Source organism: Fundulus heteroclitus, chromosome 24 (genome assembly GCF_011125445.2).
Source record: "Fundulus heteroclitus isolate FHET01 chromosome 24, MU-UCD_Fhet_4.1, whole genome shotgun sequence".
Classification (NCBI taxonomy): domain Eukaryota; kingdom Metazoa; phylum Chordata; class Actinopteri; order Cyprinodontiformes; family Fundulidae; genus Fundulus; species Fundulus heteroclitus.
In genome coordinates this window covers 19,938,131-19,960,408 of record NC_046384.1, presented here as the reverse complement: position 1 = coordinate 19,960,408, position 22,278 = coordinate 19,938,131, and the positions used below count along the sequence as shown (strand labels likewise).

The 22,278-nt window shown below is 41.0% G+C and overlaps 1 protein-coding gene across 1 annotated transcript in view; it reads left to right on the top strand.

Annotated features, from left to right (window-relative positions):
- The window catches only part of LOC105935474 (collagen alpha-1(XXVIII) chain), a 43,809-nt gene continuing 21,531 nt past the window's right edge, over nucleotides 1-22,278 (top strand). Inside the window, exons 1-14 of the mRNA XM_012875866.3 lie at nucleotides 1-317; nucleotides 431-597; nucleotides 2,701-3,275; nucleotides 6,134-6,154; nucleotides 6,238-6,300; nucleotides 8,705-8,758; nucleotides 8,871-8,915; nucleotides 9,082-9,108; nucleotides 9,513-9,557; nucleotides 9,732-9,776; nucleotides 10,996-11,049; nucleotides 15,689-15,757; nucleotides 15,869-15,937; nucleotides 17,547-17,615. Of these exons, the coding sequence (XP_012731320.2) occupies nucleotides 447-597; nucleotides 2,701-3,275; nucleotides 6,134-6,154; nucleotides 6,238-6,300; nucleotides 8,705-8,758; nucleotides 8,871-8,915; nucleotides 9,082-9,108; nucleotides 9,513-9,557; nucleotides 9,732-9,776; nucleotides 10,996-11,049; nucleotides 15,689-15,757; nucleotides 15,869-15,937; nucleotides 17,547-17,615 (1,287 nt within the window). The 5' untranslated portion in view covers nucleotides 1-317; nucleotides 431-446. The remainder of the gene's footprint in view (nucleotides 318-430; nucleotides 598-2,700; nucleotides 3,276-6,133; nucleotides 6,155-6,237; nucleotides 6,301-8,704; nucleotides 8,759-8,870; nucleotides 8,916-9,081; nucleotides 9,109-9,512; nucleotides 9,558-9,731; nucleotides 9,777-10,995; nucleotides 11,050-15,688; nucleotides 15,758-15,868; nucleotides 15,938-17,546; nucleotides 17,616-22,278) is intronic.

Here is a 22,278-nt window from a genome sequence, read left to right as displayed (position 1 = left end):
CATTCACTTCAGGATCACAATGACTCGAATTTGAGGGAGTCCCATGAGAGACGGAGTGAGCTCCCAACTTTTTTTTTTTTTTTTTTTTGCAAGGACATTGTCGCTGCTAATCCTACCTGCATGACTTTTGTGGCGCCTAATTGAGCTGCAGAGCCTCAGCTGATGTCCAGCCACTGGAAGAAAGACGTTCAACCTCATAATCTGCAGATGGAAATCTGAATGAAGAATTTCTCCTTTGTCTTCCTGAACATTTTTTCCACTCCTGAAAGGAGAGCAACAGTTTAAAGTGTGGAGCCCTGAGTCAGCAGCATTGGAAGGTATGCATCCTCAATCTCTCTCTGCACCTAAGAGACGAAAACTTGTTTTTACTTGTAGAGAAAGTTTCTGATCTTTAATTTGTCATTTCCAATCTCCACTTTTGTGCTTACAGCCGTCTGAGGAAAGTCATGGTCCCCTCTCTGCACTGGCTGCTCCTGCTCTGGAGACTACAGGCTCTGTGGGCTCAGGACTATGAAGAGGAATATGAAGATGAGGTGGTAACCACGAGGAGGAAAAACAAACTTTATACACCAAATTCCATACCACAGAATGGCAAATGTAAGTTTACAGCTGAGGCTGATTCCATCGTTCTTTTGTATCAATGCTCATATTTAGGGAAAAAAGGGGATGGGAGGTTGGCAAAAACAAAAAAAAACAAAAAACTGAACATGATACTCGACATTGCTGGAGGATGCAATAAACACGGTCTGATCACATCTTTGCTCCCAAAGCAATTCATCTCCAGTGTGACCGCTCAGTGCTCTGTTATCCAAATGTTTTATTCACTCAGAATCCCGTTTCCTCAGGCGCATTCTCTCTGTGACATATTCATGTGAAGATTAATGCGGTTTATCCTCAGCCTCTGTTACCTCTGCAATCTCTCTCTCTCTCCCTCTCTCTCTGCTGCAGAAAACTTTCAGTTTGTCTTGAAAATGAAGAGGCGCCTTTCGTAAAAACTGTATCGCTCCCGAAAAATGCTGCAGAACCCTAAACTGGCAGCCTTTTTTGCTGCAGATGTTCACGCAGATAAAACTTTTGCACTCGGACTCATGGAATCGTTTTGATTGCGATCAGCAGGGTCCTCGTACTTGGCGGGAAATCAAAGTGATAAATGAGTTATTGATGAAAGGTTGAGGGAACTGAAAAAAATAAATAAATAAACGCACTGCTGCCGTCCATGTGTTTGTTACGAAGCCAAAGCGGCTGACTCATGCTGATGAAGAGCTGAAACAGGACCGGTCTTTTAAGCCAATTGGGTTTTATGTGACAAACGTAATGCCCCCCCCCCCCCTTGTAAAAATATGAATTAACCGTCATTGACTACATCTTTTGGAGAGCTGAGTTCAATATCACTCCCTACACCCATACCGGATTACTGTACACCCTGACCTTTACTGTAGATTCAAGAAATGAGGACGTAGGTTGAGAGATCTTGAAAAGCAACAAACTACAGGCTAAATACATTGAAGAACGCCCATTGACATCTATCAGTCAGGCTATTTCAAAGGTTTTCGGACTCTAGCAAACCGAGCTGAACGCCATTATTCACCGGTAGAGAGAATACTCAACAGCGGTGAACCTCCCCAGTAGTGGTTGGCCCACCAAATCGACTCCAACACCAACCCATCCAAAACTCTGCAAAGGAACTTAGAACAATATCTAACTTAAGGGTTTAGAAGTAGGAAAGAGATGGGGAAAATGGGAGTGTGTCCTGGTAAACACCAGTTCTGACCAAAGAAAACACAAATCCCCATTAGTACATTTGAATGACAAACAAAAAAAAAACAACCTTACTGATCCCACTGATTACTAAAAGAGAATTAACATAAGTTTCCATTTTTAGAAACCCATCTTGCTAAGCAATTGTGTTGTTCCTGTTAAGTAAGAAAAATAAAACCAGTTGCTTTTTTTCACTGAATAAAGCCAAAGAGATGGTTGGCATACCTGAGCCAAACAAAATCCAAGAGAAAGAACTGTTTACTGTGCCTCTCTTATATTTCTGAATAGCAGAGTACAAACACTTTGTTACCTTACTTAAGTAGAAATTTTGGTTATTTATACTTTACTGGAGTAATAATTTTTTTTGCCTACTTTAAACTTCTACTATTTTTCCCTTTTCATGCTGTTATCTGTATTTACTACTCCTTACATTTTGAAATTAGCCTCATTAGTCTTATTCTTATTTCAGCTTGTTTTTGTTCTGGTTTGTCAATAATAAAAAAAAACTGAAAAATATTCAGATAAATAGCGCTAACTAAACACAGTGATTTTAATTGTGGTTGGAGGCACCAAGCTGTTAGCCAAACACCCCAACCAAAAAGTTAAGAAGAAGAATATAACGTGGAACATTACATTTTTAGGATGATTTGTTTTTTGATACTTCTACCTTAATACATTAAGTCGTTTTATATCTGGTACTTTTATACTTGTCCTAGAGTCAATAGTTTGAGTTCATACTTCTACAGAAGTATTTTTAAATACCTTTGCTGAATAGCTAACAGCTTCTACTTCAGCAGGATTCATAATATTGTGTTTTGTCGCTGCTATATCATTTTTTTTATGCAGGTTTAGTTCAAAATGAGTCAGTAAACCTCCAAAAAGTTTAAGGTGTTGTTTTTTTTAACAACACGTTTATATTAAATGAAACTCTGTTCTTCCCAGCTCTTATCGACGAGGACTGCGGTGTGGAGCTGGCCTTTCTGGTCGACAGCTCAGAGAGCGCCAAGGACAACCACGGGCAGGAAAAGCGCTTCGTCTCCAACGTGATGGACCGACTGCAGGGCCTCCGGCTGCAGACCGGCCGCGGACTTAGCTTCCGCGCAGCCCTCCTCCAGTACAGCAGCCAGGTCCTGATAGAGCAGACCTTCAAAGGGTGGAGGGGCATCGAGGACTTCAAAGCTAGGGTCGCTCCTATCGTATACATAGGCCACGGCACCTACACGACCTACGCCATCACCAACCTGACCCGCATTTACCTGGAGGAGTCCGACAGCAGCAGCATCAAGGTGGCCATCCTGCTCTACGACGGCGTCTCGCACCCCAGGAACCCGGACATATTTGCCGCCGTGGCCGACGCCAAGAACCAGGGGGTTCGGTTCTTCACCATAGGGATCACACCTGAAGCCAACGAGGCCGCCAACATCGCACAGCTCCGTTTAATTGCCAGCTCCCCAGCTAGCCGCTACCTTCACAATCTGCAAGATGCGGGCATTGTGGATAAGGTCATCAAGGAAATTGTGAGTAAAGCACGTTTACTGATCCAGTTTGCAAGTGGAACATCAGTAAAGACAGCAACCTTATTGCGTCTTTTTTGTAATCTGTGGAAGTATATTTAGCTTTTTTAACAGCTTTTGACTGCCTTGGTGCCAAGCCCTTTTAATTAATGCAAGTGTTTTGGCCAAAAACTCTTTGAGCACCACCATGTCGGTCGCAAAAATACTTTACTGTAATACTATGTCTGTCAAATAATTATTTTGGCCATTGCCTTTGTAATAGCTTGCCTCTAAATACTTGAAACTGCAAATCTTTTTTGGTCTTTTGCTATGCTGTCCACTAAGGCTGGACAATAATTCAATAACAATTTATATCAATAGATGTGTATCGATGATAGAAAAAAGGGTCAATAAAGAAATTCCTTTCTTTTTCATCCTAGCCTATCATGTAGGTTAATATTACAGTTATTACATCCTCCCAACCAATCACAAACGCAGACCCAGGAACTCTCTTCCCCCAAAGCTCCGCCCCCTTTCAAAGAGTTCAGAGAGCACGTGATTTTTTTTTCATTTTTTAAAAACTTGCAGTTTTGGTAAAAAGTTTTTTGAAGAAAGGGTTGTGTTTGAATTCAGTGTTTATGTGTTCTGTATCTGAAGATAAGTCGCTATAAGCAACAGTATAAAATACATGTTTTGAATTTGTTGATAATTATCAAAATCGATCAATATGATCTCTATTTTATCGATATGCTTTTTCTCTATATCGTCCAGCCCTACTATCCACAGCAAAGGCGTACTGTGATGCTACACATGCACACACCTCAGCATGCAGGACGTGTCTATGATAAAAATGAAGAAATGAAACAATATTGAACAATGAAAAGTAGCATCTGTTCTTAATGCGGCACAACTGTGAATGCCATCCCTCTGATCCCAATATACCCACACTATTCAGGACAGGAATACATTATAAGCAGCATGTTTACGTTTTAGAATTCAAGGCCTTAAAAGACCTTAAACATGTCCCAACAGCTGTTGTTTAGGATCACAAGATTTAAGAAGGAACAAGGTGACTATTTTGCAAAATATGCTTACTATGGCCCAAAACCTCCAGCTTTGGCTTCCTATACATTGATTTACAGTTGAACCACATAAATGCTCTCATTACGCTGACAACAAAGCCTTCTTTCCAGACAGAAGTGACAGGTAGCTCATTTACACACACACACACACAAAAAACAATATCTGGCAACTTGGCACGGTTTTGAATTCCTTCAGATACATTAAGGAGACAGAAGAGAAGTAACATGTTTTTTGGTGTTCATGCTCCGACCTGCATGAACACTCAAAGCCCACAACGTTTTACTGGAACTTTTATATCGCTCGTGAAATTGCATGCGAGCGCGTTTGATAATTGCTTTTTTTTTCCAGGGGGCAGAAATTGATTGGAGACGGAAGCTTCGAAAAAGCCATTAGGTGAACAGACGTTCTCCAAATGTTAGCGCCCTTCCAGTTTCACCATGCGCCCCAATAACAACTTCCTCTGCTTCCGCTGATGACGGCAGCCGACGCTATGATTTCCTGGCTTATTGCATCCCTAATGTACACCTGCTGCTAGACTAGCGGGTCTCCTGCGAACGCCGTTCGCTCGGATTGCTTCCTGCACGCCTGCTCGAAGTCATCAGCGGGCCTCAGCGACCTAAAGCGTTCGTTCTTCGAACACGCGTATTTGAAATTTAGCAATGCGAATGCATATGCATGGGGATTGTTTATGTGTATCTTTAACGGTTGACTTTTTATAAGCCACTGCTGCGTTAATTAGAATCCGCGCTGCACAAACAACATCCTTGAGTCAACAGCTTGGCCACATGTGCTCCGTATTAAAGCTCTTTGTGGGAAAAGCGGGTGAAGCAAGCGGCCAGAACCTGGGAAGAACGCGCGACGCGTGCAACACCGTCTGACAAGCGCCTCAAACCGTTGCTTCAGACTCTAGCTTAAGTGTTTACACAGGTGGGATGCATCTAAATACGGGGAATGAAAAACTTTATGGGAAGCTAGTCCAGAAACATCCAAAGCATTGCATCCAACAATCCCCACTTTGGTCGGTAACCTAGGGCTGAGCAGCAGCAGCAGCCGCAGCTAATACTCAGACTTTCATCTCATTTCCTTGTATAGGCAGCATCTGTATGTCATAAGCATGTAAAGCTGTAGCAGCCGAGGGGTTGTCTTTTATCTTTAGTCCAAGCATTAAACGGCAAGACGCAGTTCTTTAGGAGAGGACAGACTGTTTACTTGGCTTTGCTTCCTGGCGCAGCAACCCCCCCTTGGACCTTTAGGAGAGATATATTATTGATCATTATGTTTTTTTTTTTTTTTAACATAAGCATTTTATATTTGAGAATTCAATCTGCTTCTAAAATAAATCAGAGTTCTGGCAAGATGTGTCTTACAAGAGGAAGTACAGGATGTAATCTGATGCACCAGATGGTTTGATGCAGAGAACCAGCTGGAAAGTCCTTTGTGAATAAGAGCAGTCACCTCTAGAAAGGCGCTCCATGGACGGATTGGCTGAGGCTTCTCTCGCTTGCAGCTTCAATCGAAAAGATGAATCGAGCCCGGCCAGCCGAGCCAAGTCTGTACACATTAGCGGGCCATGTTGACCACGGCTGCACCAAAAGCTGGTCGACTGCGGCATGTTGTTTCATGAACCTCTGTGACCTGGGTAGTCGAATAAAAGGCACGTCTGGTTTTAGAATCAAACAAAAGGGTCTAACCCCAATCGAATCCATCACAAATTAGGATTCATGTTTAGAATATTGTTCAGTTCTATAAGACTGAGACTAACTGTATGGACTGACGCTGTCGTCTTTCTTGCCCCACAGACAGCGCTGGCAGATGAAGGCGTAAGTATCCGAACGACAAGATTTCCAGAGGTTATTTTGAATGTGGGTCCATGTCCACTATTTCCACTCTCGTGATTTTGTAGTGTCCTGTAGTGAAGAGCCCATGTCAGTGTGAGAAGGGGGAGAGAGGACCCAGCGGCCCGGCGGTACGTAATACTTTCATTCAGACGTAATAGCTTGTAGGTGGAACCATATCGTCCAGTGTGACTCCCGCAGTCCTGAGTCGGCTAACAAAGTATTAGTTTGGCCATTATTATTTATTTTTTTTTAGCATGAATTGAAGTATAAACTTTATAAGAGGATCTGACCATTTTAAATGATGGGTAACTGTAATGTAAGGAGTTCATGTGCAACGGACCATAGCAGTGTCTTTGCAAAACATGACTAGAAGGCAACCTTTTTTCCACCCTTAACATATTTGGTTTGAATATTTGTACTATGCCATGAAACTAGGTGGAAAGTTCTGTTCATCTGGAAAGAAGTGCATTTTACTGCTTCGAACCTGGAATTGTGATAAACGGTGCCCCAAAATTAGCAAATAGGAATGCATCCCCATTTTTGCTAAATCATCCTACCCTACCCTAGGGACTGGGGGAAGCTGGTTCTGGCTCTAGGGATGTGGGATGAATAGACCAGCACCTACATACCGACCGGTTGTTTGGGAAAACAGCATTTCTGCTCTACTATCAGAAACTTAACTATGCTGAGTTGGCCAGACACTCCAGGGACCTTCACTGGAAATGTGCACTAAACCAACATTCCGCTTTGGTTCAACACACACAGTCCAGGTCGGATTGGTGTAAAACGAAGGATAAATAAAGTACTTTGCACTGTCCTGTGAGTACAGTAGAGGATCTATAATCCTGTGGGCCTGTTTGTTTTTCAAAAGCCCTGAGAAATGCCTTAGAGAGGACCCAGTGCTCTGGATGAATTAAAGACGACACGCAAGGGGGCTGGGGTTAGTAAGCGTCGCACATGTGAATGTTTTTGCAACCGTTGCAGTTAAATCCCTAAACACATCCATGTTAAACCACTTCTGCTGCTACCCGGACATTCAGCCCGCCTCCCTTACAGTCTGCGCAGAGGACCCCTCCGCAGACAAAGGCTCCTACAGGCTACATAATTGCAGGGTTCAGAAGAGTTTAGTGACTTGTGCGGGTTTTTAGACGTCTCGTCTCCCCGAAGCAGTGAGAGTAAAGCAAATGCCTTGCATTCCTCTAACAGTTTATTGAGAACAGGTCCAAACGTATATTTACATGGGAAATCGGCAGAGTGACGTCTGCTCAAGGAATCCAGCCTCTCGGGACTGTCGGAGAACACATGCTTGGCAGATTGGACGTTACATGCGAGACTTTCTTCGCTCGCCAAACAATGTCGTGATGCTGGCTCGCCTTCTGCTCCCCAGAAAAGGTCAAGCCCCAATCAGACAAAGCGATAACTGCTTTGAAGTATTTTATCTGGATTAGAACAAACAAATTACTGCTTTAGTCCTGACGCTCAGGACATAAGCCGCTATGCATCAGGAGAAGATTGGAAGACGGTCACGGAGTCCATCCTTTAAAACAGAAAAGAGTCGAGAAGTCTTCTGTCTAGACAAGGAAGCTTCAGTTATGCTCGACTCTTCCGCTCCCTTCACCAAAAGACCTAAACCCTATTTTCTTCAAACCACGGAGCTCTGATATTTGGTATGAAGAGCTAAAAATGCTTAGACATATGATAGAAAAGACAAGCAAAGAAACAGATATCAAACAAAAAGTGGCACAAATCATTTCAAACAAACTATAAAATGACAGATAGAAGCTTAGACATGATAGAAATAATAATAATTAAAAAAATCTTTGACCTTTATGGGAAGGCTGCAGTAAACGAGGCCGTTTTCAGCCATGATTTGAAGGAACCAACGGTTTCTGCCCGTCTCGGGTTTTCAGGGAGTTTCTTCCAGAGCTGAGGGGCATGTAGAGCGAACGTTGCCTCCACTTGTTTTGCTCTGGTCCCGGGGAACGCTGCACGAACAAGTCTCTGATGACCTGAGGGGTCATCCTGGTTCATGACTGACCAGCCGCTCTGCCTGCAGTGAATTTCAAGTCGTTAATGCCTTATAGGCCATTAACAACTTTGAAGTCTGTTAACAAGCAAGGGGGGGTCAGTGTAGTGATTGAAGGACTAGTATGATGTGATCCAATTTCCTGGTGTTGGTAGAGCTGAAGCTGCCTGATTGGTATAAGGACTATACAAGAGTCCAACCTGCAGAAAATACAAGTATGCACCCCTTTTCTGTGTCCTAGCTTGACAGTAAAACCTTATTTTGCTGGTTTATAAAGTAGTTGCAGGCTGATATCTTCGTACGTTGTGTTTGCCTGCCGGAGTTTAGCTCTGACTACCAGACCCAGGGTTTTTGCTTTCCAACAAACCATCTCCAATTTGTTTTGTTTTTTGACTTATATAGACATTATCAAGCAATAGAACAGTATAGAAGGATGTTCTCTTAAATGTTATTCAGTGGCTGAAACTGTTTTTATCTTAAATCTGTTGTTTTGACTTCTTCCACAGGGCAAGAAAGGACGTCCTGGAGAGGATGGAAGCCCCGGCTTAAAGGGACAGAAGGTAGTATCAACCCTCAACTCTAAATTTATGATTTTTTGAAAAAAAAAAAAAAAAAAAAAAACTTTTTAGGTTGGTTACCTTTCCAAGTTAAATAATTTGTTCTTTCCTTTAGGGTGAAAGTGGTCTCAGTGGACTTCCAGGTCGGGAAGGAGGCGAGGTGAGCCAAAGGGTCTCCAGCTTGGTCGATCACATTACGACCGAGTTAAATCCGACACGTATTCTTTGTCCTCTATTCAAAGCATCCAGCAAAACTGATGTATACTTTGCAAAATGACTGTTTGCTTGTGTCCGCTTGAGCTAACCAAACTGTCTTATACACACAGGGTAAACCAGGATACAAAGGAGAGAAGGTATCGTATGGATTCCGCCCCAAACCCCTTCTTTAGTTTCCACAACACAGGGTTCCCGCACTGTTCTAAAATCATCATAAAGCGACAGTAACAGGGAGATTATGAGCTTCAGACATGATGACATGCTTGTGATTTAGAAAATATTGCAGCATTTTTGTCTCCTTTGTTCCGCCATGTTTAATCTCAGACCTGTCTGCAAGTATTTGTGCTTTGCTGCTGGAAAGCCTTCTGATTCTGCATATTCCCACAACGGTACTTGTTGCAAAGCAGCTCCAACCTAAACCCGTAAACATCAGTGTTTTTTAAAGCTGGCTTGTGTTTGAGATGACAGTCTTTATCAGAAGCTTGTTGGTGGCGATGGACTTATTGAAGGAACCTAAAACCCTTTCTATTTTCTCTCACAGGGAGAGAGAGGAGAGTGTGGCACACCCGGCGTTAAAGGAGACAGAGTATGTTTGTACTTATTCATTATTCAAACTTCTCAACACATATGTAATGTTATGGCTGATTTCTCAGTTTGACACTAATAAATCCTCTTCAAATTCATTAAAGGATTTTTTTTCTTTTTACAACCTGTTACAATCGTTTTTGATCAAAAATAAAAACAACCTTTTTTTTTTCAGGGTCCTGAAGGTACTCTTGGTCCAAGAGGAAACCGTGGACTTCAGGTACATCTAACATTTCTCACTTTTTTGTCATACTTCCATGTTTATGGAGGACCAAGTCTTCCATAATTAAAAATAAATACAGAAATAAATAAATGCTCAATAAATAAATATGCATACAATTATGTGCCACCAAAAATATAATAAACAAATAAATGTAGGTAGAAAATAAATTATACAGTGAGACAAAATGTATATATCTCCTTTAATTAGCCACTTTATTTATTAATTACTTAGTTTTTTAAGTATTTATTTATGTGCATGTTATAATATTTTTGTCCGTTTTATTCTTTCTTTGTATTTTTTTTGCCCTATTTATTTCTCCAATGCTATTTATTTCTGCCTGTCCTTTTTACATTTCTGTTTGTCCTTTTTACATTTCTGTTTGTCCTTTTTACATTTCTGTTTCTCATTTTTACATTTCTGTTTGTCCTTTTTACATTTCTGTCTGTCCTTTTTACATTTCTGTTTCTCGTTTTTACATTTCTGTTTGTCCTTTTTACATTTCTGTTTCTCGTTTTTACATTTCTGTCTGTCCTTTTTACATTTCTGTTTGTTGTTTTTACATTTCTGTCTGTCCTTTTTACATTTATTTTTAATTATGGAAGACTTGGTCCTCCATACATGTTTAGGATCATCAAACAAATGTCAATACCAGAGAAACACAACCTGAACGAAAACGAGAAGCGGATTTCAGATGATGATTTCGCTTTCGATTCTGCCACATCAGAGCTTTCCAGCATGAAAGGGCTGTTTATGTTGACGCCACGGTATCCTGATCGGATGTAGGTCCAGACTTTGACTGATCCACTCTAAAAGTAGCAATTTTTTGAGCCATTCAGAGGTGGACGTGCTGGTGTCTGGTACAAGGAAAGAACATATTCATGATTTAGGATGGCTTGTTTAGCTTTTTGTACCCACTCAGGTTGTTTTTGTGGGATATTGAAGCTAATTTTATGATCTAAAACATTTACATGGAACACGGAGAAGGTGCAGATGTAGTCTGCAATGCGCGCTCTGCAGATGATGACTAACAGACATTTGTTGTAATTATTCACATTGTGGATTTGATTGTTGTTGTTTGAGTGCGGTTGCTAAAAGGAAAACATTAAAAATTAACAAAAAACAGAAGAAAATGCTCCACCCGTGCATGCAGCTTAGGGCATAGGGACCTGCTGAAAGCATGTTGATGGTTTATTTCACACCTTTATTTGTGTTTTAGGGTTTGCCTGGTCCACCAGGGGATGTGGGACCTGAAGGAATCACGGGAAGAAAAGTAAGTATTTGCCTTGGTTATCCTGCAATTTAGGGAATACTGTGGTTATTTATTGATTTTAGTTTTGTGATGCCAATATTGTCGGTTCACTTCTCACCATGATGGATTTCCTACTAGCGCTGCTTTAAATGAAGCCACTTTGGCTAAAGCTCTGATATGAATACAATATACTGCATTTTTGCCTTGCTGACTATCAAACAGGAATTTTATGAGAAGTAAATATGTTTATGGGCATGGTTCCTGTTTATGGAGATATGTTGTCAAGGTTTATACTGTTAGTCAGACCTTTGCAATAAAAGGTGTAATGAAATCCACATAGTTACGTTTCAGTGAATTATACAATTAAATGGCCTTGATAAAACATTCCTCCAGCATCACCTTTCAATGCGCCTGATACTGTAATTTACATAATTGAATCAAAAGCTAAAACACGCTGGCAATGATGTGTTTTGGACATTTTGAAAAATTCAGTGGCTGTGCAACATAATTATAAAATATTCTCAACACGTCATGTTATACTATGCAGATGCACTGTCTGCACTGATGAAGAATGGTGAACGGTTGGAGCGCTGCAGCGTGACAGTCTGGCCTATCCTCTGTTAAATTCTGCTTATACAGTGTTTGACCACTGGGGGCATTCATAGACACAACACAGAACATCAAACCCAAGATGGGAAATGCAAACTAGAACACAAAATACATAAGGAAGAAATATGAAAACTTGGGGTTCCTCAACATTCGCTTAATTTTTTCATGTTTAGCCTCAAACAGCTCTTTAGATACGCCCTCATTTGTGACAACATAGGAAACGCTGTGACCGCAGCTCTCAGAAATATAAAATAATTAGAAATTCATGGGTCAGTGCAGACGATCCTAATGCCCAACTTGTCATTTGCTCAGTCAAATATCCGTTGTGTCAGCTTTAAACTCCTGGTGTAACCCTTTTCAGTCACATCCAACACACAGGGAGCAGATTTCAATCATCTTTCCCCAGCAGTAGCTAACTTATGCACCAACTGGGCCAATAATAGAGGCTGATGGGAAACCTTGTTCCACATCGCTCCCTTATCAACAAATAAAGTGCATAAGGAGGTCAACAGGAACGAATACACAATTATTCAGCTTGAGATAGACTACGACCTTTAGGACTACTTGTTCTGATTTTCCTATTCGGCACTTTTTTTACTGCGTTTTTTTTTTTACAGTGCTGTCATTTCCATACTGATATGGCAGTGTGTTGCTAAGGTAACACTATGAGCTTACTATGTTTATTGAAAACTAACACTGTGAGCATGTGGGGATGACAAGAGGTTTTACAATAGGAAAAACAGAGGTCTGTTTGTTAAGGTGCAGCTTCACAAACACGACTAGTGTTATTTCTTAGTCATCCTTATTTTTTTAATTTGTGCCCCTGGTGACAGTGATTAACTCCATTTATCACTGTCAAAGTTCAACCAGACATCTCCATGTCTAGACTCGCAAAAGCCAGATGCAGCACCTCTCCAAAACATACAGAAAACAACTTTGTCTTTTTTACTTAGCTGAAGTAAAAAAAGAATATACCGTCCGATCATATCAAATCAACAGGGGATGTGACTACTTAAGGCATTTTCTTTCGCTAGCAAGACCAGAAAAACGGCTCATTTGCATGGACAGCAAACATATGACCTCAGAAAAGGAAACAAACTGTTTGTGAACGGCATCGGCTGATGATTAAAATGTCCTCGAAGCCTTGAAAACCTTCCAAAACAATAGTCAAGATATTAACGCTGGCCTAGAGAGTGATGAGGGGAAGGTATGTGGATCAATCAGACGCCCGTGATGCACAGGATGCGTGGTGATTCAAGCCTTTAATCAGCTTTTTATCAGCTGCAGCAAAATATAAAGAAAATTTGAGGGACTGACCTTTTGTCTTTATCAAAGATTAAGCAGGTGGTGGCAAATAAATTAAATATTTAGACTTGTCACTACATAAAATCTGAGACCCCTCTGTGTGTTAAAACCATTTATCCACATTCATAACCTTCCTTCTGCACATCTGGGATTGCGTGTTCTCCCTGTGCAAGCTCAAGTTTTCTCCGGATATGTCCCTGTGATTTAGGATTAGGTATTCCACAAAAATGTTAGGAAGTCAACGTTTTTTTTTTACGTTACAAGTCTAAAAGTGTCAACTGGAATGCTTTTTTGGGCTGCAAATTCAAACCTAAAAGGTTAGAGGGGTTCCCATTGACCCCCAACCTCAAAATCCAATATGTCTGCCTGCTTCATAAACGATGATCGTAGCAGCAAAAAAATAAATAAAAATAACAACAACATAAAACATTCTCTTTGCTTTTGCCCCATTTTGCATGACATTAAATCGAGTATCTAATTTGGATCCAATAAATACAAAGAGATGTATTGTTATCTGAATGTGCTGCTAAAAGTGCCTGGTCCCTTATATGACCAGTTTGCAATTAAAAGTCAGACTTTTCATGTTCCAAACGCAATTAAAATGCCCCCTAAACCTCACCAAACCTCATCTCAAAGTTCAAACTGGCTGCCAAAATAGCTGCAATAAACTGTAGTGTGAGAGAGAACAGCTAAAACCACCTTTATTCATCGATATTAACTCAATTCTTACACAAGGCCCCTGGTTCTTGGCATAGGCTACATAGGTAGTTGCCTAGAGTCATACAAACAAAACAAAAAACTAATAGATGAAAAACATGACATGAACACTCGGATAGATGTGCAGTCCTGACAGGTGCCCTGATTGGAAAGGAGAAGACGCAGCAGCTTCTTGATTTTTGATCTTTTCCAAAGAAAACCGGCAGTTTCTATCGTGATAAAACTATATTACAACTTTCTGTTGCTAAAATGTGTTGAATAAAATGTGTTTGATGGTAGATACACAGTAGTTTACACAAGGATCACAGACTGCAACTGTTTATGTTCAGTCAGGTGTTTTACATAACATAACAGAGATTTAATAGCTTAGAATTCAGTTGGGCTCTGTGTCTGCCCGTTATTCCAAGCAGGCCAAAAATGTTCCACTTTGGTCTCATCTGACCAGCGCACCTTTTTCCACAGGTTTGCTGTGTCCCCTGCGTGTGTGTCAGATTTTAAACTGGGCTTTCTTCTTGCCCCTCTCTCATAAAAGTTAAAGGTGTGGAAGTGCATGACTAATAGTTGGCCTGTCAACACATTCTTTCACCTGAGCTATAGATTTCTGAAACTCCTCCTGACTCACCATGGAGGCGAGTCGCCCCATAATGTCACATTACAAAGCACAAGCGTAAATATATTTTATTGGAATGTTATGTCAAAGGTCAACACAAAGTGGTATACAAATGTGAGGTAGAAATAATTTTTTACATGGTTTCTTTTTTTTTTCTACAAATAAAACACTTAAAAGGGCATTGAGCAAAAGTATTCAGCCCCCCTGAGTCAATATTTTGTAGAAACACGTTTTGCTACCATCTTAACCAGCCTCTGATGCCGTCACAGAGCAGCTGTATTTGTACTGAGATTAGATTACACTCAGGTGGATTCTGTTCAGACATTAGCAATCATCAGGCAAATTCTGAAAGCAATTGGTTGCACTCAGACAAAGCGGTGCTGAATACTTTTGCACACCGCACTTTCCAGTTTTTTATTTGCAACAAAATTTTTTTAAATTATTTGTAATTTTCGTTCTACTTCACAATTGTATGCCACTTTGTGTTGGTCTGTCACATTTTCTAATAAAAAATATATTTATGTTTGTGGTTGTAATGTGGCAACATGTGGAAAAGTTCAAGGGGTGTGAATACTTTTTCAATCCACTGTATGCTGCTGGATTGAAGGCATGTGATTTAAAATTTAAAAAAAAAAAATCTGTTTAACCCTGAGACTTTTTTTCTCAGAATAGCATGCAGTAAATACCCCCCAACTCTCACGAAGCTGACATTTATAGCGTGTTGGATTAAAATCACCTAACACTGGCATAAATAACATCAGAAATGTCAAGTATCTCCAAAAGCTCATAAAACGGATGGGGAAACTATACATCTGAATGTTTATTGGTGAGTTACAATCCAGCGCTGCTCTGACATTTGCAACTCCTCTGAAGGAGCTCATCTGTCATTAACTTGTCGGCTTATTTGTCGGTCGCTTCTCCTTTTAGCCTCCTCTGCCGTGTTAGACCTGCCCTTTCTGCCATAAATGCACATGCTCCCCACCGAGTGGTCGCCTCCTAATTATTTTAGAAAAATGTTCACGTTAATAGTCTGGCTGTCACCGAAATAGCAGAGTAACGTCTGGCTCGAAGCGTTGCCCCGACTTGCTTGCAAAGGGCAAAGGAAAAGGGGGGAAAAAAGCACCGGTATGCACCTAGAACAACCTCCCGGCCCCATTCCCACCCCCCCATGTGTCTCTCTGTGAACACCACAGCTGTGATTTACAGCCTCTATGTGAAGAAGAAACCGCATTTAAAAAAAAAAAAACAATTAAGTCTTCAATCAGGGATTGTTCCTTAATGGAGTGCTGAAGCTGAACAAAGCAGGTTGTGTATGTTTAGAGTGGAGTTACATTGATTTTCCTGCACTTACATTTCTAAAACATTGGCAGCTACACGTCATGATTTGCACAAAACGTAACCTTCGTTGTCTTTTTATAGGGGGAGCGGGGGCTTCCTGGACCACCTGGAATCCAAGGTGAAACGGGGATCGGCCTTCCGGGACCAAAGGTAAAAATTTGCCGCCATAATGTTCTGGAAAATCGTTTCATGAGAACATAAAGACCAACCTTTGTGTCTCGCCCTGTTTGAGCACTCCCCTCGCTTTCTCGCACTCTGCAGGGGGATGTTGGTTTCCAGGGGCAACCAGGGCCTCCCGGTCCTCCAGGAATTGGCGAGTCTGGACCACCGGTGAGTCAGAAGCGAGGACAAAACATGTCACTCGTGTATTATAGATGGCAGCAGAACAATGTAAACGGATCCGGCCTTCGTACTGTTCCAACCTGCTTCATCTGTCTGGCATGTTATCACGTGAAGCGTGTATTTTAGAATTAGTTGTTTTGTTGCCCAAAGCAAAAAACAGTACTAACTTCTCATGTATGGCGACTTTTATTAACCACATGAACTTTAAAACCCTGTACCCACTGCCTGTGTGAATATTAAAAAGATCAGAGATTTGAGATAAAAATACCTGATATCAGATTTTTGAGAATGGCAATTTTAGGCCGATTACATTTCTCTGACAGAATGATAACTAAAAGCATAAAATTATTAGTGTTTACTTACCTTCTTGTGTTTGTTGTTATTCGTTAGTTAAATGAGGAGCAGAGGTGACGTCACACTGTGTGAGTTAGATTGCAGTCGCTGTGAAACAGAAGGGTTTTAAACTGGCTTTTTTTATTAGCATGGTTTACATTACTAACTGTAAACATAAGCCTGCATTTCTAGTCATATAGGATTCAGACCTTTACCTTCCTAAAATTTCACCAACATTTCCAAATCCGGCATGTTCCACTGCACACATGGAAGCTCATAAGGATAGCCATAATAGCCTTCCTGCTTTCTACAGAATTTTCCCAAAATGAAGACGAATTGATGTCCTCTGGTGGGCAGTCCTCTTTTTGTACCCAAAGAAGTGAGGTATGAAACAACCAGTGGGGGTTCTAGACCAAATTTAGCAGGGGGGCCAGGGTGGGGCCAGTGTTTTTTCACAGGGGCACAGAACAAAAGATTGTGGAGGGGGGGGACTTAACAGGTCAACATTTCGTCGTTTAATATATTAAGTAAGCCAAAGAGCCAATTGTGGCTCTGGAACTGCAGGTTGCAGACCCCTGATCTTTTCTCAATACAGCGGGAGCTTAACGTGAAACAGCTTAATATTTAATTATTTTTATATTTATTTTTTAATTATTTTATTATTGGGTAAAAACATAAACGAAAAAAAAAAAATACAACTGATCCAAATGACCAGTCAGTCACGGTATCTTTGTCAGCATTTATCATCCTAAGAAATTTTATATCATGTTTTTAGTACAGGGGCCATAACAGGGGCCAGGACCAGTTCTACGGGGGCACAGGCCCCTGTTGGCCCCTGTCTAGAACCGCCCCTGGAAACAACCAGAACTTTAAAAAAAAAAAAAGTACAAAACGGACAAGAAACAAAGTGACCAGCGCTCACTAAAGTCTACATCTCATTTACAACAGCTTGGATAAATAGCCCAAAAACACAGTTTCCCTTTAAATGGTTTCTTATAGCCTTTGGAGGTGGTGAGAAAACAAAAAAAGGAGCCTCATCATTACTTTTTAGGCATCAGGACCAAATTCGACATAGACAAGTACATATCACTGCAAAGTGCTTTATGAATAAACGTGCCTTGCCTAGAAGCTGGACTCATTATTGGCTTGACAACCGTTTGACCAAGATGCTTTTCAGAAACTTTGAATATGTCTTAGTCATTGCTTCAGGAAAGATCAAGAGTCCGTTCCTTTAAAGGTCATTCGCACTTTCTGTTTTATTCAGGGACCTCAAGGGCCACAGGGAGTCCAAGGAGAGAGGGGACAGACAGGAGAAGGTCTCCCCGGACCAAAGGTGAGTGGGTGTTCATGTCTTTTATTTCTGAAGCTCCTGGGACAGACAGTATATCCTGAAAGACAAACGCACTCAAGCCGGCTAAAAGCTTCGGCCTTTCGCCTCGTTTTTTCCTGCATCCATGTTCACTTTACCCGTCCGCCCTCTGACCTGTGCAAAAAAAAAAGAAAAAAAAAAAGAGTTCTGTCTGGGCTCCAGATTCTTCAGCATTACGACAGGAAATTGACGGCCTGTATGGAAACGAGACATAATAACGCATGACAGAAGCGCCGTAAATTCCCGTACGGCGCTGCAGCGCTGCTTCCATTACCTCATGCTGCGCTGCAGCCTATTGATCGACCCGACAGGAGGAGATGAGAACATCCCGGCGCAGCGGAGGAGATTCAGAGACGGGACAGGAAAGGGGGAATCAAAAGGCCAGAACACCCCCACGGTTCAGAGTGTGATTCAGTGAGAAGGAACTATACGTCTGTTACAGTGTCTGTGCTTTCTCAGCGCAACACACGCAAGAACACAAGCAGAACATCTCCCACATGTGGGAACACACCTTCCCTATGAGCCTTTCTGTTTTCCTAACAAAGACCAGAAGCATGATGGTATTTTGTGTTTCCACAGCATGGTGTTCACTGTTGAAGTTCGCTCAGATTACTCAAGTCGCTCTTTGATGGGCTTTGGACAAATATCCATACTCCTGTTAATTTTGATCAGGTTACAGACAGTACCATATTATGTTTCTGTGTAATAAACCAAGACAAAAGTGTGCGTGTATTTGTGCAATGGAAGGAAAATTATACATGCTTTTTTATATATATTGCAAATAATAATCAGAATTAGCATCTTGCCCCTTTTGCTCTGATGCCCTAAAAACAAATCAGAGCCAGCAGGGTTAGGGTCCCAGAACAATTTCTCAAGTTTTGAACATCTAATGACATCATAACGTGGAAAAGATTAAGGGTTGTGAATGCTTTAGCAAGAATGCCTCATTTAAAGGCATACTATGCAACATTTTTCAGTTAATTAATGTGTTCCGTACCGTTTTGGATGATTAAATGAGTCATTTCAGGTCGAACAAAGGTTTTCTCGGCCGCCCTGGTGGTCTGTGGGGGAAATACCGTATTTGCAATTGCAAGAGCCCTCGGCCCGCACACACAGGCTCAGAAGTCTCGTGCAACACCGCGAGAGTCGGTCTTGCTTTACGGCGAGAACTCCATGTGTTTTTGCCCTGCCATTCACTATATGCACGCGCGAAAGCAACAACAAAGAACCGCATGTTAACGTCAAATAAACATGCAAGCATATCGAGTTTTTTTTTATTATTATTATTATTATTATTATTTTATTTTATTTATTTTTTTGAATGTTGGCGAGGCGGTAGCAAGAGTTTGTCGAGGTGGCCGCCTGGCTTGACTGAGAAATCAGAACAGCTGAGCATCTTTACGACAGTGCACTTTTACTTTCGCCCTCTGGGGTGAGCCTCGCTGGAAAATCAACCCCGGTTGCATAGTATACCTTTAAAGATGAGTTTCGACCTTTTTACATTTTCAAATTATAAAAAAAAAAACAGCTCTTAACATCGTACTTAGTCCTATTAATCATCCATTCCAAAGGTGCTCACTGTAACCAGCTCTGGACCAGGCCCATCATTATTACATTATATTAGCACAGAATGATGACTGGTAATTTATGTGAAATAATGTCAGAACCTCAGGTGTAAAAATCCCATCCAGATCTTTGTTGTGTCAGAAGCAAACATTGAGCGAAGCATCGGTAAACTGCCTTCAGGCCTTGACATACCTAAATGCTTTTTTGTTTCTCCTATAATATTTACCAAGCAACCCCGCAACAGAAGGTAGGCTTCAGGTGAACTTCGTATTTTACACTCAAACCGGACTGTCATCTAATTCATCACCTGGCGCCGTTGCTGCACAAAAGTAACAGTTTCCACCATAAAACGGGAGAAGGTGTTTCCCCCCCCCACTGTTAGATAGCCCTCGAGGGCACTCTTTTTCTTTTCTTCCATTTTTCCCTTTTCTCTTTGCTTGCACCACACTCGGCTGTTTTCTCACAGATGGCATTCTCTCTCCAAAGCAGCGTTCCTCACATGACGTGCCCCGACAAGCTCCAGATTCGCAGCAGCGCCGGAGCAGTGCAACCCTTTTTACACATCATTAGCGCCTCTGCTTTGAGCTCGGATTACGGATTTTACGCCAAAAAAAAAAAAAAAAAAAATCCAAACTTCTGGAAGCCTACACACAAATGCAGCATTGCTATGCTAATTAATGTACATCTTTTCTGTTTCTTTTCCTTGGGTGACCTTGGAAGATGGGTAAAATATTCTCAAGGTAAAAAAGTGTGGCTCCTCTGCAGACGCTCCCTTTTCAAAGTGGACTCTTTTCTCTTTTAAATGGATGGTGCTGTTTGATGGAAGCCATTACTGTGCCCCTCCATGTTTCCTGTGCAGCGGTTGTCCCCGAAGCATCAAGTCTTGGACAAGAGATTGATTTAATGAACAGATTTAAAAAAATATTAGATTGGCCTTTCCTTGACAGGTTCCTTCTGGAAACATGATTATCAGATGATGCTTGTCCAAAATAGATAAATGAGGTTTTGGTAACTGTGGGATCCAGGAAAAAAAACAAAACTGTGCTAAACATCCTGGGGGAAGCTGGGAATTGAATCACCGCATTGTAATTGATAGAAAAGCCCAGTGATGTCGACCTGTGTGATCTCAGTCTATCCCGATAGATATTTAGATAATCTGCTTTAGTGAAAGGCATCTGCCTCATTTTGTCCCACAGGTCGATTTAGTACCATCTAGTGGGAAAAGTGCTAAATTGCTTCCAACAAGACAATTATTAAAGCAGCCCCGTGTAAGTTCTGACATAAGTATCAGCTTAATTTGACATATATTATATATTAATATACAGCACTTAGAGCGTATTGATGCTCCATGCAGGTTGCCCTTCTCAAAAACTCGCCTGTGTAACTTTGGAGGGTTGGATCCGTCACTGAACGGATCACACAACCCATTCTAGGTTAAGGCAGTCTGAACTCAGACTGCCATAACAGCAAAACAAAACTGATATGACGCTTACCTGATCAGACACATTTTTGGTTCTCTGATGAAGGATTTAGTTTCGTCTTTACGTAACTCCATGATTTCTCAATGAACTGGTCTGCTATCAGATTCCAAAACACGGAGGGAGACTGTTTAATTTGGCAACAATGCAGCCTTCGGGGGCGCTAAACCTGAAGTTACAGGTCTCGCGCCACTACTGGTCAAAAGTTACATAGTGCTGCTTTAATCTCTCTACCATAATGCCTGGATGAGAAACTCTACTGACCAAAATCAATTCAGATAATTCAGATAATCTTCCTATGTGAAACATGGTGAGAATGGAAGTTTCGATGTACAGCAATATTAAAAACAATGTTATTGCAGTTATAAAAATCTAGTTCATTTATTTTCACACTGTCTCAATTTTCTGTGAGGTTGTGATTTCGGTATGTTTGCATCTTCTGTTGTCAATACAAGCTTTAATATAGGAGCTCATTACTGGCGCATTGCCTGCTAAGTACGTGCGACCTCGTTTCTCTTCACTGTAAATAACCACCTAACGTGTGCATGATAACAGTTTTATAAAATACTTGTAAAGTGTCATTAGCATGCTGTAGAGTTTTTTTGGATACTGTGGTTGTTCTTAGATGATCCTGCACCTTCATTTAAAACTGTCACTTTTAGTCCCACATGTGAAAAACAAACTGTCCCCAAAACCTACCTACTAAGTGGTTGTGCCACTCAATAATAGGTCTACAACACCAGGTAGAAGTTTTGGACTACTCTCTTTTTGCCCGGATTGCTTTAATTGAGATATACTAAACCTAACAGCTTCTCTGTTAGGTTTAGGTCTAAATCCAGTTTTATCTGGTCGGTGGCCACTCCAAAACCGTTTTTTCAATAGGAGAAGTAAACTCTCCTATTGAAGCCGTTTCTTGCCCACTGTCTTTTATGTTTTAGAATCACTAACAAGGATCTCAACTGAGGCATGTGAGACCTGCAGTGCTTTAGATGTTGTTTTTGGTTCCTTCAGTGAACTCTTGGTGCAACTTTGGTCCGACAGCCACTTCTGCAAAAGTTCTCTATTGTTCCATGGTTTCTGTTCCATGGTTATGGAAACCATGGAACAGAAACCATGGAACAGTGATGGCTCTCACTGTGGTTCACTGGAGACCCAAACCATTAAAAATGGCTTCGTATCCTTTTTAAGACTGATAGGATGCCAGTGACTTTGTTTCACATCTGCTCCAGAATTACTTTGACCTCTTTTAGCCAATTTCATGTTGTCAGATAAGTTCAATAAAAGTATGTATTTTATTCTACAAGCCAGGCAGCAATCAGAGCTGAGTGCGGCTAACGAAATTAAACTCTTCTTTTAAGAATATGACATTTCACAGTTAATTTTTGATTTTAAAGTTTGCACTGGAAATTTTTCACAAGATGGTTTGGATCGATTTTCTTCCCCTGAGTAAAGGAACTCGTCATTTGACAACTGTATTTTGCATTTACACATTTCTTATTTTTTGTCTGATGTCAAAGTTGGTCTGATGACTTGAAACAGGACCAAAAAATATAAATCTGTAAGTGGGAAAATACTTGGCCAAA